Source organism: Limulus polyphemus, unplaced genomic scaffold, assembly GCF_000517525.1.
Source record: "Limulus polyphemus unplaced genomic scaffold, Limulus_polyphemus-2.1.2 Scaffold463, whole genome shotgun sequence".
Taxonomy (NCBI): Eukaryota; Metazoa; Arthropoda; class Merostomata; order Xiphosura; family Limulidae; genus Limulus; species Limulus polyphemus.
The window spans coordinates 523842-541772 of NW_013666073.1; the positions used below are offsets into that span (position 1 = coordinate 523842).

The following is a 17931-nucleotide window of genomic DNA, read 5'->3' on the forward strand; positions in this document are numbered from 1 at the left end:
ATAAAAACATATCTGCAGTTTACTGGAAGATAAGCACTGCTGAGCATTTTGAAAATTTGAAGTCTTAAGCACAAATAATCATTACCTAGATAAGGAAGCGTAAGGTGACAGAGAGCACATCAGCAGTTGGAACAACCAAAGACTTAGTATTTTTGAAAATAGTTTCCATCACCTTTTCAGCATTTTCCACAAAATTAAAGAGGAAGATAATTTTTTGCAACATTTGTTTATCTGAATGAACAAAACAATATTAAATTTATATAGTATTTCAAATGTTCTTTGTGATTTCAAAAACCCATAAAATTTTCTTTGTAACAAGTAATCTCTGACTTAACCAGACTAAATTAAGTAGTGGACAAGATCTCCATTAACTCCATTAAATCTGAAAAAGCATAAGTAAATTACAGGGATAGGTAGGGCACCATCTGCCAAGCAATTTGTTGGAGATGGAAGGGTTGAAGGCTGTATGAAAGAAGTGTTACACAGTGCCAAAGTCAAGCTATGGGTAATGGCCATTGGTCAAGCCAAGCTGAATACACTAAGCAGCTTGACAACACTGCTTATTGTCTTACTGCCATCATCCTTTCTCACATTACACATTAGGGACCTCTTCTGGAACCTCCTTGAAACCACCCAGTTAGATAGTGGATGATGTTCTCTTTGTTTAAGTGGTTTATTTGTAAAGTCACCTTCGTCAGTGATAAACCTTTGACCTCTTATGTGACTTTTTCAATCTCGGATATTCCATTTGGATGGTCGTATCCACATCTGGTACACTAGTAATCTTATAAGCATTTTGTGACATTGCATTTGCGGGTCAGATTTGAAACTGACACTTCTGATGTTTGTAGAAGGTTTGAAATGACAGGTATAAATGTTTTTGAAAAAACAGTGTGTTCTTAATGAAACTGCATTAGAAAAACTGATGAGTAAAAGCTAATTTTCAGAAAAATATCACTAAAATGTCACTAACCTTACAAAAGTCACCATGTTTTCAAGAGGAACTTAAGCTTTTATATGCAAGGGATACATCACCTGATAATGCCATTCGGGAAGTTGGAAACAGTACTGTTAGGGCTAAAAATAGTGAATTTAATTGTAATGAGCATGTTCTGTTGAGCAACAGATTTCAGCCCTTGGCTTGTACAGGTGAGGAACTATTGGAGGGAAGGAAAACAAAAGGGACAGAGAAGGATGTGAATGAAAAACTTAAGGAGATTATAGTTATTGGTGATTCTTTGACAAGGTATGTGGATAGGATAGCCTGTGGGGTAAATAGAGAGAAAATTATTAGATTATACTAACCAGGGACACAGGTGGAGGATATAACTGACAGAGTAAGAGATATAATGATGGGGGCTAGCAATGATGCAGTTTTTGTTGTACATATAGGGCTAATGATGTAGGGAAATGTAGGTCAGAGGAGCTAATTAATAAGTATAAGGAGTGGATACAGGCATTTAAAGAAAAGTCTTAACTTAATTGTGTCAGGGATGCTGCTGAGAATTAATTGTGGGGCTGAAGTTATAAGTAGATCACTAGGGCTGAATGCTAGGCTTAGGTTAAAATGTAAGGAGGAACAGATTGGCTGGTTGGACTTTTGGGATCAGTTTAATGGGAGAAGGGAGCTTTTTAGAATGGATGGTTTACATTTAAATAGGGTAGGGGTTGGCTTCTTTGCAAGGGCTATTAACTCAGCTGTAAGGGAAGTTTTAAACCAGGACTAGACTGTGGTGAGGGCCAGGAAAACTAAATGCAAAAGGAACAAGAAGCAGAGAAAAGTTTAGCACAGGAAATCAGTATAGAAGTAGTTATAAGGATAGGCTTAGTTGTTACTGTTGTAATACTAGAATTATAAGAAATAAAATAAAAGAGAGCTTGAAGAAATGGAGGATTTTGATATAATGGAATAATTGAAACATGGTTAAATGTAGACAATTTTTATAATAGAAATTTCATTGAAATACGGGGTTATAGGTTATTTAATAGGGATAGAGTACTAAAGAGAGGGGGGAGTGGCTTTATATGTAAAATGTGAATTACATCCTGTTGAAATTAAGGATATCAAAGATAATAGCAAGAAGATTGAATTCATTTGGGTTTCTATTAGCAGATATAAAGTGAAAAGGCTTTTAGTGGGAATTTGTTACAGACTGCCAGTTGATACTGATGAAATTAATGAAAACTTTGCAGTGAGTTTAAGATTTCAGCTGTTAATGAGGTCATAATTATGGGTGATTTTAATTTCAGGCATATATGTTGAGAAATGTTAGTCAAGATAATACATTATAAGTATAATTCTGATACATTACTTACTTACCTCTTTTCACAAGATTAACTATTCTTCTTCAGTGCTGCCCTCTATATGCGAACTTTTCCTTTACGTATGCCACAAGCCTACTGCCCCTCTGTTGGAATTACTATATTCCAACATGTCTCTCATGTAAATTATCATGCATCATCTCTTAACCAGTAGTAGCATGATATGCTCACGTGACGCATGTGACTCCCTCTACATTCCTCTACTGAACCATCACTTCTCATTTGGCAGCATTTAAGTTAAGACGTACTCTTTTGTGTGCCTAGTGCTTCCAGTGTGACTAAAAAAGAAAATTTAACACGAAGTGGTTCCTTTTTGACAATATTTTCTTTTATACCAGTTCCTTCTTGTCGCTGTATTTCTGTGGGCGACTCGACAGTGGATCTCTCTGCTTTTATATGTCAGAAGATTGAACATTACATGGGTCAACCTTTGTCTCCAGACATCACCCAGGCTCCACCTAAGTCAGCTGAACTTGTTCAGAATGACGAGGACTTTGATCGTCTTTTCCCGCCTCCAGAGTTTGCTGTTTCTTCCCATTTGCAGCGTGAGGAATCACCTAGACCTAATTCGGTATTTACGGATTTTGCATCTCAGGTTTGTGATGTCTTATCCCTTTCCCCTATCTCTTATTCACCTTGTCCTTGTTACATGAACAAGCTTCCCAACCATTTAGTTTTTCCACCCTCCCCTGATATTTGGGTACTTGTGAATCAATTTGTCTTGCAATTAAGTGAGGGAATCAACATGCCACACTCCCCGAGGACTTCTGATCAGTTCGACCTTTCTTATGATCATGCGGAGTATCCATTTTCAGATCAGCAGTTGTTAGGTTCATTGTTTTCTATTTGGGGGGCAGCTTTCGAATCAATTGTTAGTTTTACCTATGCCCAATATTCTCAACTGTGTCTTACCCTAACCAACCTCTTATGGTATCTTTCTTCCATACATCTCCTATTGGAGGCTCTTCAGAAAATCCTGAGGGGTTTTCTGCATTTACCCTTACACTTTTCTCCTCCGCTTTAGCCTGCATATCGTCTTTGGCTCTGGCATTACATACATGGTTTCTTTGTTGTTGAAACCTTATAGGTCGGGACACAGTTTTGGCTCAGGTCAATTTACCCTCAACGTATCTTAGAGATTTGCGTCTTTCACCTTTTCTGAGACATTGTGTCTTTGATACAGTCCCAGAAACTATTCAGCCTCAGGTGACATTAGTCCACTAGCAATCAACCCTTACAACTTTTGTAGTCACCAGTACCAGTGACTACCCTGTGGGTTTGGGTCCAGTGGGAGCTCGGCTAATAGAGATTCTTCCTCGCTGGCATCCCTTATACCCATTTTTTTGTTGTCCCCAAGAAAACCAAGGATTGGCGGTCGGTCATCAATTTATCTCACCTCAACTGTTTCATTGCACTCCCCAAGTTCACCTTGGAGTCTTTTCTCACCCTGAGATGGGCATTTTCCTCAGTGTTGTGGATGATGAAGATGTATGTCTGCAATGCTTACCTCCACATCCCAATAGCACATTGGTCTCGACTTTACCTTTGGTTTGTCCATCTCGGGGTGGGTACTGATTTTGGGCCCTACCCTTCGGACTTGCCTTGGCTCCTTATGTGTTTTGTCGCATAGTCCTGGCTCTTGCATGTCATCTCCATGCGATTTTATTATTACATGGACATCTGGCTCATTCCGAGCAACTCCTTTCTATGCCTGCTTGGGTGGACTGGTTGATCAAATTGGAGAAGTCATTCCTTCGACCCACTCAATATCTAGTCCATTTGAGAGTCTTTTTGACACAAATATCAGTTGTGCTCTGCCTTCTCCTTTACATCTTTGTTCAATGGAACTTTTGGTTCACCATGCCCTCTCGACTCAATCACTTGCTGCTTGCGAGGTTCTATCGCTTTTCCTGATGTGGTCCTCCATGACTCCACTGGTCCCTCATGGTCATATCCATATTAGATCCCTTCAATGGGCACTTCACGAATGATGGAACCTTGCTCAGAATCCTCTTTCCACCACCATTTCCCTTCCTACTTCCATGCAAGATGATCTGCAATGGTGACTGGACAAAGCCCATACATCTGCAGGCATGCTGCTTCCTCCCCAGCATCCAGATGTACATATTTTCACAGATGCATCCCTTCAGGGATGGGGGCATGGTTCAATCACCAGGAAGCTTCAGACCATTGGTCTGCAGACGAAACCATCTTGCATATCAATGTTCTCAAGCTTCTAGCAGTATATCGAGTGTTGCATCCCTTATTTCTTCTCACCCGTCATTGTCTGGTGATGGTTCATTCGGATAATTCTACGGTGGTGGCACATATTAAACACCAGGGGGGCACCCAGTCCAGAGATCTATGTTTTTGGATGTTGGATCTATTATACTGGGCCCAGATACATCATATTTGCCTTTTAGTATGTCATGTGCCGGATGCTTTCAATCTAGTCACGGATTGCCTTTCACACCCCAACCAGATATAACCAATGGTGTGGACATTAGATCCACATGTTTTCAGGGATCTTTTCCATTGGTAGGATTCTCCCCACTTAGATGCCTTTGCCATAGGCCTCAATACCAAGTTGCCCCTCTTTTGGTCACCTGTACAGCATCCACAGGCTTTGGTGGTCAATGACTTCAGCCAGGATTGGTCACATAAATATCTTTATGTGTACCCTCCCATCTGATTGTTTCATTGGGGAATTTCTCATGTCGTTTCCTCCTGACTGCTTCCAATTTGCCAGCTCAACCTTGGTTTCCAAGGTTACAACATCTGTTCCTATCACCACCTGTCCGTCTTCCACTTTCTTCCTCCCTTTTTTGTCAACCTCGATCCCACATTCTACATCCCAATCTCCACATCCTGCATCTACGTGCCTGGCTTTTGTCCAGTACTTGGGGAGATGATCCAGTTGCAAATGTCGAATCATTTCCTTGTTAGCTAGTTCCATATAGCCATCTTCCATGGAAGATATATATTAGCTGTTGGTTTGCTAATGGAGTTTCCTGCTGACAAACCTTCTGTGGCTCATGTGGTGGAATTTCTCACTTAGCTCTTCGGTCTCCTCATTTTCCGGATATCGGGCAGCCCTATTCCATACCGTTAGGCTTTTACTTTCCCTGTCCTTACCATACTCATGCATTCCTTCCAGATACATCAACCTCCCAGGCATCCTGCCTTTCTGGATTGGGACATTAATGTGGTCCTCCATGCCTTTATCTCTGTTTGAACCACTTTCCTCATGTTCCTTGTTTAATCTGTCCCTTAAAACATGCTTCCTGTGGATGTTGATGGTCAGATTTGTATGCCATTGATGTTTCCGATACCCTTTATCACCCTATCTATCTTCTATTTTATCCCGATTGTTCCTAAGACCTTGGCAGCTTGAGAGGATTATTCATCCTTTTCTCCTATTTCCCTTCCTTCTATATCCCACCTTTACCCTTGACTGGATCTGGATAGGCTTCTGTGTCTGGTCAGGGCCTTTTATTGTTACATAGCACATACTGCTACCTTTCGTGGTACAAGCAACCAAATTTTTATTCCATGGCAATCCTCCTCCCTTTGTGATCTTTCACCTTCTACCCTTACAAATTGGGTCTGCCTTTTGGTTCATTTGGCCTATTCTACCCTACCTTTTTCCTCCCATACTTTGTTCCAAGTTTCCTCCCATCAGTTCAGACATCTCACTTTTCCCTTGCTTCTCATCTTCATTGACCAGTGGAGGAGATTCTATGGTCCAGCATGTGGACCATAGAACATAGAAGTACATTCATCTCCCACTATCTTCATCATGTCATACTTTCCTCTTCGTTTTGGGTTTTGTGTACCACCTGTGGCCATTCTCCAGACTTTGGTGCAACTTTAACTGGTAAGTTTTATTCATTCTTTCTTTTTTCAGTGCCTTTTTATCACATAGATCCCACTCTGTGGCAAGTGGTGCATGATCGGGTATTCTCTAACTCTAACTCTGCTCTGTACAGCCATGTTGATTCACACTTTATTTTCCGTGGCTTTGTATGCTTACTGTCGAGATGGGGTGTTCCACAAGATCACTTGACGGTGAATAACCTTGCTATATTTTGGTTCATATACATGCCCAACCTGGACCATACCACCCATGGACTGCATGGGTAAAGCAGTAGGGGATTGCTGCCCATTCCTCCCATGCCTTGAGTGAAAAACTTGGTGATAACATTCCTTTGCACTCTCCACTGCATTGTCACCCTCGTTTCCTTGAATGGAATATGGGACTCCTTACCACTTTCCAGTTCCAAACCGCTGGGGTGGCTGACCATGGAGGTACTTTCTTGAATGAGTTCCACAAAGAAAGGGTTAGAACATTCAGTTGAGAGAAGGGTGGTGGTGTTCTGCTGGTGTAGATGAGGCATGGCCTCCAGAGGAGTTGACCCTTCACCTTGCTGGATGATTACACAACAACTGGAGTTGAGCCATCTCCTTTCTGGAAGATGTGGCCTCCTAATACCATTTAACCATTTACACAGCCACAGGAGTTGAGCCGTCACCTTACGGGGATGATGTGGCCTCCTGATTCCATTTACACAAACACTGGAGTAGAGCCGTCACTTTACTGGATGACGTGGCCTCCTGATAACATTTAAATAAACACTGGAATTGAGCCATCAAAATGCAGTCCACTTTGATTGGGAGACCTCATCCTTACCCCCGCGTGGATGTCAGTACCCCATGAAAAGGTTATGGATTAGAGTGAACCAATCACCATAAGTACTCACACGAGCTCAGGTTGTCTATCATCCTTCTACAATTACTCCGCCTTTGTCTTCGGTCACAGTGGTGGTATGTGAGATTGTTATGGTTCTTTCCTTGGCTATCCCTCATTCTCTTCTTACAGGGATGTTATAGCCTTTGGATGGTGCTGACCTGTGCCATGGTTGGGAGATTTGATTCCATGCAATAGACATCCTTTCGATCCCGGACGTCAATTCCAGAATCGATAGATCAGTGATGATCCTCATCCTACTCTTGTGTGGATATTGGTACCCCCACGAGGAGGTTTTGTATGTAGTTGACTTACCGAGTATGGTCTGCCTCGTCCTAGTTACTCTACACCTCTCAATTTCTGCCTTTATGTCTTATACATTCCACACATGGGCAAAGAGTATACCTGGTTCAGAAGTGGTGCGGTTCCCCTCTTCTGGTCTTCAGATCTGTATCTCTCATAAGGGGTATTCTTAGGATGCTTTCAGGGATAGTTCTTAAATTTTCTCACACCAGTCCCTCCTCTTTCTCAATGTGGGATTATAGCTAATCTTGTGAGAGGAGGTAGGTACCTTATCAGCAGCTATAAGCATGATGATTTACATGAGAGACATGTTGGAATATAGTAATTTAAATGGGAGAAGAGTGGAAGGCTTGTGGCATGCATAAAGAAAAAGTTCACATATAGTATAGAGGACAGCATTCAACGAGAATAGCTAATCTCGTAAGGAGGAGGTAAATACCTATCAGAAATACATTTTCAGTACAGGAAAATTATAACTTTGGATGGGAATAACCTTACCAGTGTTATGAAAAAAAGGAATCTTGGTTTTGTGATTGATCAGTCTCTTAAGCCATCCAAGCACCGTGCTGTTGGTAGTTGTAGGACAAATAGGATATAAGGTTGTATCTACAAACATATTGAATACAAGTCTAAAGAGATTATAATTTCATTGTATAGGTCACTGGTTAGGTCACATTTGAAGTATTGTGTTCAGTCTTAGCTTAGCTTAGGAAGGACATTTAATTGTTGGGAAAGGTTCAGAGGAGGGCTACTAGAACAGTGCCTGGGATGGAGGGGTCATCATACGAGGATAGGTTAATAAGTTCTCTGAAACTGTTTTCTCTTGAAAAAAGTAGTGTTAGAGGGGATCGATTGAGGTGTTTAAGATTGTTAAGGGAATAGAACAGTGCCTGGGATGGAGGGGTCATCATACGAGGATAAGTTAATAAGTTCTCTGAAATTGTTTTCTCTTGAAAAAAGTAGAGTTACAGGGGATCGATTGAGGTGTTTAAGACTGTTAAGGGAATTGATAGTGTTTATGCATCATCTTTTTTCATACTTAATTGTGAAAATGGTAGGACTAGGGGACACAAATATAAACTTTGGCAGAGTAGTAGCCATCTTCAGATAAGTTTTATTTTTCTAACAAGGTGGTTGGCCTTTAGAATGGGTTGCCTTAGGATGTTTGAGAGGTAGTAAATTTATGTGAGTTTAAGAGGAAGCTTGGTAATTATAAATGATAAGGGCTGGCTTTGAAGTTTGTCTGTTTTTAATAGTTTTAGTTTAAAGGATGGAACAGCCTAGATGGACCAATAGGTCCCTTATTGTCCCTAAACATTGTTATTTGTCATAAAATAAGCTATATTCTGGCAGATTTACAGGAAATACAACATAATCCCAGATTTAACTGGCTAAAAACAGTTTAGCAAATGTGCTCTGATCCAACCAAAGATAAAAACAATAGAACTCTTTAATTTTGGGATTGATTGATATCTGTAAACAAATAATTTATAGCTTTAATTGAACAGCTTTATCTAGAAATGCTTGTCAGTAGTAACCTTAACTGAACAGCCAAAGTAATGTTAGTGAAATGAACTTGTTCTCTGCTAACCAAAGCTTAGTCTTGCTATTAATCTTTTATGGTTTTTTTGCTATATGAAACACTTTAGGTTTTAAAATATTTATAGTTTTATTGTAAGTTTTTCTTTTGTGTTTTTTAGAGCTTTGATGAAAAAATATTGCAGACATCTTCTGGTAAAATAACAGAAAAACGAAAGAAAGATATCTTCAGGAAATTAGTGTCGGATATAATTGGTGTAAGTAGTGCTTTTTCTGATTTTGGAATTATTATATTCTTAGCTTATGTTTCCGTTACCTAGACACTAACAGCTAAAGAAAGAAAATTAATATATGTACTGTTAGTAGAAAAATGGATCTAATGTTTCCTGTAAGTGTGCTGAGATTTCCAAATACTTAAACAGATAATTAGTGTCATGTTTAGGGATGCAAGTTTTACCAGTTTTATGCTTTTACTGTGTGTGCTGTAAAACTTTAGTACAATGAGATATCACATAACAAAAAATTGATATTTGTCATTACTTGGCAACATTCTGTTGCTAGACACATAACTTTGTATCATGCCATAGCTTATTTATGTAGTACATCTCTTGCCACTTGTATTGCAAGTGGTAATATGCAGCAAGCATGCACAGTCAAACATTTATTTCAGAAATATAATAGCTGACTACCAGCATTTGACTAGGGCTACCAAATTTCACATTGTCAACCCTTAAAATTGGTAAAAAGTTTAAAGTTAATTTGTGACCATCTTTTGGTATAAAAGAAAGTCTTCATTTTAGTATAGTTCCCTGCCCCACCAATTTTTAAAATATACAAATTTCTCCACCCCCACCCTAAATTAAATCTCAAATGGTGTCACTGCTCTTGGTGAAAAAGAAAAGTTTGCTTCATTTGTCTGAAAAAGCTATGTAAACATTTCGGAAATACATTAACTTTGAAAGGATAAGTATTGACTTGGGAGAATATATCATTAGATAGAATGATATAATAATATTTAAGCATTGTTTAAATTGCTTACTGTAATTTAAATAGTTTCACTTGAAATTTTATCACATACTTGTTTATATCAATTACTGCACACAAACTATTTGTGTCACTAATGCTTATTTTATTATAAATTGCTTTTTATTAAATATAAGTTTCAGTATACCTATGTACCCTTAAAAGAAACTTAAATCTTTATTGTGTTAACTTCAAAGTACATATAATTTGTTATTGAAATAGTTAATTTTTTCTTATGTTGGAGAATTATTGGGAAACAGTTTCAAAGAAACAAAAGTTCAAAATTAGAACTAATATGTGTTAATATTTTTAATTCTAGACAAATATTGGACAACAGTTTAAGAAGGAAGTTCATATAAAGAATTTACCACCATTGTTCTGTTGGCCTCGTAAAAATAACCTTCCCTTAGATGACTTGGAAAAATATAACATGGGGTTATGTGAATTATTTCAACCTGATCAGCAGCAGAAGAAGAATGCATTCTCAACATCATAGTCATAATCTTTGTCTCAGATTTATTGGAATTTTACAAATCAACATTTGTATTTCAGCTATTTCAACTTGTGTAAAATGTCATCATTTCAATCATCTTTTGTCTTCTAAAATCACAAAATTCCTCATGCTTGCCAACAAGGCTCATTCACAGTTGCAAACTATAAGTAGTATAGATTTATATTACTAGTACCCATAAAGTAATGGCTTTACATTATAAAACATGAAATACTGCACATATAATCGTGTATAAAAATGGAATATGTGTGAATTCTCCTAGTTTTACAGCAAATTTTTAATTTTTTTCAAGACATTTTATTCCTCTAAATATTTTCACCAGTAAATCTGTCTTTCATTTAGGTCTGTAAAAGTCAAAACTACTTATTCAACTATCTTTTATATGCACATCAGCTTTTACCAGTAACTTTGGTAATGAAGCATTTATTTGAAGTAAGTTATTGAAATTGTCAAAGTTTTCATTAGTTTGCAAAAGCTGGCCTGCCTTTGTGACATTCTTTTTCAATTTTGTTATCAAGATGTTATGTTTCCTGATTTAACAAGGAAGATGTATATTTTCAGAATTCGTTTTCTTTAATGAAATACATACAAAAATATTCCTTAATTTAATGATTATGTTAGAACATCTTCAGTTAAACAACTAGAGATCCAAAGGTGCTTTTATCTTACCTTGTTTGCATTTCTGATAAAAGTTTAGTCAAAATTCATTGAAAACAATATACAATTAGTCAGTCTTAGTATTCCTACTAATCAAGCTTGTTTCAGTTTATATAACTAGTTTGTAATGAAATAGTTGCTTAACTGTGAAAATGGTTTAATTTATATTAAATGTCTTCCTTGTTCTTTTCCAAACGTTCAAAGATGTAGGGATCCAAGCTTCCCACAAACCTTAAAAGTTGCAAAGTGGCTAATTAAAATTAAAACTGAATGCTTACCATTCCCACAATCAGTGTTTAACAATAAGTTATTTCTTCAAAGATTTTTAACAAATCTTTGGTTTTAAAATTGAGAACCAGTACAAAGCCAATCAGTTTTTCTGTATTATTTCATGATATTCTGACACAATCTGTGTTTATTTTCAAAATGCAGTCTTTAACAATGGTGAAAGACTGAATTTTTGTATTCATATTTTTCACTTTTTATGTTTCTTAACTTTTTCTTAATTGTAAGTTGTATTTGCTAAATAAATAGAGTTGTGGATACCAGTTTTGTAAAGTACACTGTGTTCACAACTGTAATTTACATTAAAATATAAGCTCAACAACAAAAAATTTGACAAACTTTAAAACAGTTCTTTATTTGCAAGCTGTTTAGGTGTGTTAAAAAACATTATGTAACAAATATAATCTTAAAAGATTTGATTTCTTTAGAAGTTCTTAATTTAGTAAATATGGAGTCCATATGAATTAGTAATTTGTTTTGGTATGAGTACAGGAGTTTCTGAATGATGAAACAATACAAAAATAAATGTTTCATGTATTTTAAACTTTATCAGTTCATATTTTTAGTGCTACTAGCATTTACCATTAAAAATGTCTTTTTTTTTTCTGTAACAGAGCTTTAAATTAAAAATACAGGAACCAGCTGACACATTTTCATTAACCCTATGAGCATGGGTGGGGGCCAAAATGCAAAGGTAACAACCTTTTTGAAAGTGTCATTTAATGTGTTGGTATTTATTTGATGTTAGAATTATCAACCATTAATTTTAACTTACAATGCTAATTTAGTGACCGTTTGTGGTAGAGGATAGTGAGTACCAGATACAATATACAGGGATACTGAAAAAAAGCTGTAGATACACATTTGGAGGTTCTAGAGGTTGTATAAATACAATATGCAAACTGAACTATGAACAAAAGTATTTTTATTCTTTATATGAAGATCAATGTTCACTCTTAACTTGTCAGAGCCTGAGTTAAACTGACAAATGTAAAAATCCAAAGTTTTCGTGTTATATTTAAGATACAATAGAAAATTATACTGTGTTCAAATAAATGAAAATAATGTTTTCTTTGAAAATTTCATTAACTTACATATGTATTTATGTCAGTGTTACTTTTACACACTGTAGGATCAATTGCCAGAGATATATGTATATACGAGGTCCTTGAGAATGTCTTTAGTTCCTGGAGAGATCCATGAGATCAAAAAGAAGTTGATAACCACTGATACAAAGATTTTAATGTCTTAAATGTGATGAGAGTTGTATTTCATGGTTTAAATAATCAAAGCTATCAAGGTTTCCTAAACCATATTTATAAGTTTTGATTATTTTCCTAACAGAGTGTGACTGTAAATCTTTGATTTATCCCATATAGTTTACTGTTCCAAGGTTTGATTCATTAGCTAAACTGGAAAAGGTACTTATAATGTTAAAAATTGGGTTTCAATACCCATAGTGAGCAAAGCACAGATGGCCCATTGTGTAGCTTTGTGCTTTATGACAAACAAACAAGAAATAACTAGGACCAAGTGGATACAATGTTTCATTGCTGAAAGAAAAGAAGCTACACAGTTGTGAAATATGAATGTCAGCACAAAATGATAAAACTTTACCAATCCTTATTTGAGCTTGTGTCAATCCAAACCTTTTAGTCCTAACTGAATGGCAATTTGTAGACACTGCTATTCTGTGAGCATTCAACTAGAATCATTGTTTATGTATGCTAATCTAATAATATATAACTTTTGCCACAGTATCCCATTCTCAGATGGTTTGGTTTTTTAGGTTCATTGTTTTGTTTAGATTTGCATAGCCCTAACAGGTAAAAACACCTTTTCATCCTTTGTACACAGAAAAATTTTACAGAGTAAAATTACAAAATCCTAATTATTAATTCTAAGGATTAGAATTTTATAAAGTGTATACATTTAAATATGATGGAATAAAATTTTAATCACTGTTTCTCCCTGCAGCATGAGATGAGGCACATACAAAATACATATATTGTAATTTTTATTTCATTTATGACTTTAAAATGATTCAAACCAAGTAAAAGAAATTAGCTATATCAAATAAGTACTGAAGTTTATCTTTTAATATTAAATTTCAATTAACAGCAGATCTACTTAAAAGCTTTACTAGTTATAATCTACCTAGGGAAACAACATGTAGATATATTACAATATTTCAAAGATAAAAATATTCTTGACATGTTCAAGTTACTCTCCAGCGTTTTTAAAGTATTTACATACGTGGAATTGCTATCACTTTATAGGGCTTCACAACACTGGCAGTGTTTTGAATGTTTAAACAAAATTCATTTTCTTGAGGTGTTGCTGTTATTCTGTAACTCTGTAATATTGTAGTGAAGAATAAGAAGAGCTCGATTTTAGCCAATGGTATCCCCAGGCATGCTCGTTTTCCTACAAAGAGTAATATAATGTGGATAATTATAAATATTCTGTTTTAGGCCATATTTAATTACGAGTCATAAACTAACCCTATAAAAATTATAACTTAGAGTTCAAAATATTTTTCCTCATTTTGTTTACTTTTTTTTTTCTGTTTCTAAAGATAGTTAGTGTTCCAACTACAACAGTGATACACTAGTTATAGAAGCCAGACATGGTAAGTGATTGCAGATTGAAAGGCCCTAACAGGTGTGGAACGTGATGACAAATCTACAGATGTTTATTTGCCATCTATCACAAACTGGGTAATACAGTACTGTGCAAAAGTGATAGGACAAAATAATATTTTGTCATTCTTTCCATGTTGTGGAGCTAATTTTTCCATGCCATTACAGAATGTAAATTTCAACACTGATAATGCTTCACTGATCCCTGTTGACAGTTGAATGAGCCAGGATGATAATATTTATCATTCTTTAGAATTCCCATATACTTATCACAAGGGCATACCATAAAGGTTCTGCTTGAATGAACATACTGATCATATATTAAGTTTTGTTGTCATGCCACAGCCCAAAAAGCATAGAGAATTGTCAGGAGAGCAGAGAGTTAGCATAAAAGTTTTACGTGATGCTGGTTGGTCTATCCGACAAATTCCTGCAGACTTATAATGGTTGGAGACGGCTTGAATGGGTATTGAAGAAACACTTTAATATAAGTTTAACATAACAGCAAATGTACAAGGTTTTGTCATCATCAGGTGCTGCAGACTTGAAATGCCCACTAAACACTGTCAAGTACACCCTAGATCATGAGACCGAGACAGGTAAATTTGAAAATAGGAAAGGAAGAGGCAGAACACCTAAACTCAATGATATACTGATGCTAAGAATCGTAGTTCGGGACAGGAGGAAGACTGCCACTGATCTCAAGCATGAGATAAACGACCATGTACCAAATGACAGAAAAGTGTCCAGATCTACATTATCAAGAAGACTCAATGAGAATGGAATATTTGGTCACGTAGCAGTTAAAAAACCTTTATTTCGATCTCGAAATATTATGAAGAGTGTTGGACTGTTGATGATTGGAAAAGGGTGTTATGGATGGATGAGTCCAAGTTTGAAATATTTGGTTCAAAACGTAGGTTGTACGTCCGGTGGAAGAAAGGTGAAACACCTCAATGCATAGCATTAATCATGAAACATGGGGGAGATAGTGTGATGGTTTGAGGGTGTTTTTCAGCTGATGCATTAGGAGATATTTGCAGGATAGATGGAATAATGGACCAGTGCAAGAACCATCAGATACTGATCCCTCATGGTATACTCGGTGGTTTGCGTATTATTGGTAACGGATTCTACTACCAAGAAGATAAGGACCCCAAACATTCATCCAACCTATGCAGAAATTACTTGGCTAAGAAAGAAGCTGCTGGAGTCATTCAAATGATGCAATGCCCCCCACAGAGTCTCGATCTCAACCCAATTGAGCAGATCTGAGATTTGATAGATCAAAACCTTGACAAATCCAAAATTATTCCAAAGAAACTTTATGGGAGTGTATTAGAGACATTTGGAGTAAAATCCCAAAGGACACTTTGATTAAATATTTTGCAACAATGCCTGAAAGACTGTCTGCAGTTATTAAAGCAAAAGGGACACACACAAAATATTAACTGCTTGCTTAACTTAAGCACTTCCATGGAGTTTCTGTTGTACTAAATATGAAGATTAATAAAATTCTGATGTTTCACCTGTGACTTACCTTCCATTACTCTTTGAAAATAGCCTGAAATCTAATTCTGGATTTTGTCCTAACACTTTTGCATAGTACTGTATATATATCCAAAACTTTTACAGACCTTGTATTTTAAACATGACGCTAGATTTTAAAAACAAACAGTATGTGGAGAAATATGTAGCTCGAAAGTATCCCAGTTTCGCTCGAAACAGAATTTAACTTCAGCTGCACGTTAATAAAGAGATTTTAGCTGTTAAGACTAATATATATATACTTAAACGTTACTGAATTGCCAAATATTTGCAATATATACAGCATGGTGGCTCTAGGGTACTTTGGGTGGTCATCCCCCTTGTGACAGTCCAGGTGTGATACATGAATCCAAGGCTCTAATACAAAAAATATGTATTTCTTCTTCTGTCTAAAAGAGAAAAAAATAACAGCAGCATTAGAAATACATTAACTTAAGATGCTAGTGTAAGTGAAAACTGATGAGAGCACGAACTTGTTCAGTAGTAGAAAGTATGCTTTGGTAAGGAAACACTATATATTGGCCACACACAACAGCTGCATTTTGAATGTAAGTGTGCTACGTAAATAGTTCGCCTCATTTTCTGTACTCAACACTAGCTGAAATGCATGTAAACAATCGTGGCAATTAGGATCGTAATTCAAAGCAGATTTAACTAAAAACTTATGAATTATCTTAATGTTAGCACAATAACCATGAAACTTCAATAAATAAAGCAAGGGCAAGAAAAAAATATAAAAGCTGTCATGGAAATATTCATGCTCACGAAAGTTGTCACTATTATCAGGATATAAAGCATGATTTAGAAGAAGAATGTTCGAGGTATCTAGTAGGTTGATGCTTCCCATAGTTATAATAATATAATTTCATACTTCCACATTTTCTACAAAGTAACTTATTTAAAAAATCTTATGGTGACTGAACACTTACCAATACCAAAAGGGATGTAACCTTTCTTTTGGACAACTTTTCCATCATGATCTAGGAACCGTGAAGGAACAAATTTGTCAGGATCGGGCCACTCCAAAGGGTCACGATGAACGGTCCATAGATTTGCCAAGATAATGCTTCTTTTTGGAATAGTATATCCGTGAAAAGTTGTTTCTACTAATAAATGTAAAAAGCTATTGTTCTATAAATATCAGATTATGGTAGAGGTAGATAATTTTACATTGTAAATTCTTATAAAGAAAATTTATACTTTGACCTCTAGAAGTAAAATATACTTTACTGAATATGCAGTGTCAAGAACAACTTTATATATTAGGTCGTCAATAATTTAAGTCGCTTTTTTTAGATGAAAAACCCCGTACTTGTATATATGTGTGTGTAACTTATATATCAAAACATTTATTAAATGAAATAGTCTCCATTCTTATCGATGCTTTTCCATCTCGCAATCAGGTTGTTAATTCCCTAATTAAAGAAATCACTTGGCTTTGAAGCAAAAAACATGTCGATGTTCTCTTTAACACCTTCCATATTTGCATACGTTTTCCCATTAAGATGGTGTTGCAGCGAATGAAAAAGATGGTAATCTGATGGTGCCATATCTGGAGAATATAGTGGATGGGGGAGAATTTCCCAACTCAACTCCATGATCTTGTGTTGCGTCAAACGTGCCACATGTGGACGTGCGTTGTCGTGGAGAAGAACACATTTCCGATTGACGAGTGAAGGGCGTGTCTGATGAAGGGCCTGATTTAAACGTTCCAGTTGCTGGCTATAGATCTCTGTATCGACAGTTCGCTGTGGATTGAGGAGTTCGAAATGAATTACTCCTTTGATGTCATACCAAATGCAAAGCATCAATTTCTACGGAACGAGTCCAGGTTTGGGGGTCGGAAGTTGCTTTTGTCTAGGACTGAGCCATTGTTTTTGGCGTTTAATAATCGCATATAGAATCAATTTTTTATCACCGGTGACAATTCTGTCTAAAAATGGTTTATGCGCATTGCCAGAAGAGACGAAACAACGTTCGCACGTTGGAAACGATGATCATCGGAAAATTCGTGAGGCACCAAAACACCTTCTTTATGGAGTTTTCCCATATTCCTTAAATGTTTACGTATTGTTTCGTGAGAGACATGCAATTTCAGGGCCATTTCACGAGTGTGTTGCCTTGGGTTAGACTCAAGAAGCGTCTTCAGAGCATCAATATCAATTCCAACATGTCGGCCCCTGCCACCACAGTTTTTAAAGCTAAAGCCACCTGAACGAAATTTGCTGAACCATCGTTGACACTTACGAACGTTCAAAACATTTCCATAAACTTCTTTGATATTCTTTGCGGCTTCAGAGGCGTTATTTTCCTTCTTGTATTCAAACAGTATTACATGCCGAATGTGTCTCTCG

General features: G+C 36.5%; 2 protein-coding genes across 5 annotated transcripts in view; one reads left to right on the plus strand and one right to left on the minus strand.

The window, feature by feature from the left end:
• LOC106458435 (exportin-5-like) overlaps window positions 1–11931 on the plus strand; it is a 137640-nt gene extending 125709 nt beyond the window's left edge. Inside the window, exons 32-34 of one of the 2 annotated variants that reach the window (XR_002610372.1) lie at window positions 2661–2917; window positions 9073–9168; window positions 10254–10391. Coding sequence is in view for 1 of the 2 variants with exons in the window: in XM_013917949.2 (XP_013773403.1) it covers window positions 9073–9168; window positions 10254–10430 (273 nt within the window). In the remaining variant the exon portion in view is untranslated. Of the gene's footprint in view, window positions 1–2660; window positions 2918–9072; window positions 9169–10253 lie in introns of both variants that reach the window. The other variant, XM_013917949.2, reaches the window with a different exon arrangement.
• Window positions 11932–12308: 377 nt separating this feature from the next.
• The window catches only part of LOC106458436 (cytochrome P450 2U1-like), a 23254-nt gene continuing 17631 nt past the window's right edge, over window positions 12309–17931 (minus strand). For all 3 annotated transcript variants that reach the window (XM_022384650.1, XM_022384649.1, XM_022384651.1), the window contains 2 exons: window positions 16507–16683; window positions 12309–13814 (listed from right to left, as the gene is read on the minus strand). In XM_022384650.1, coding sequence (XP_022240358.1) covers window positions 13636–13814; window positions 16507–16683 — 356 coding nt within the window. In that variant the 3' untranslated portion in view covers window positions 12309–13635. The remainder of the gene's footprint in view (window positions 13815–16506; window positions 16684–17931) is intronic.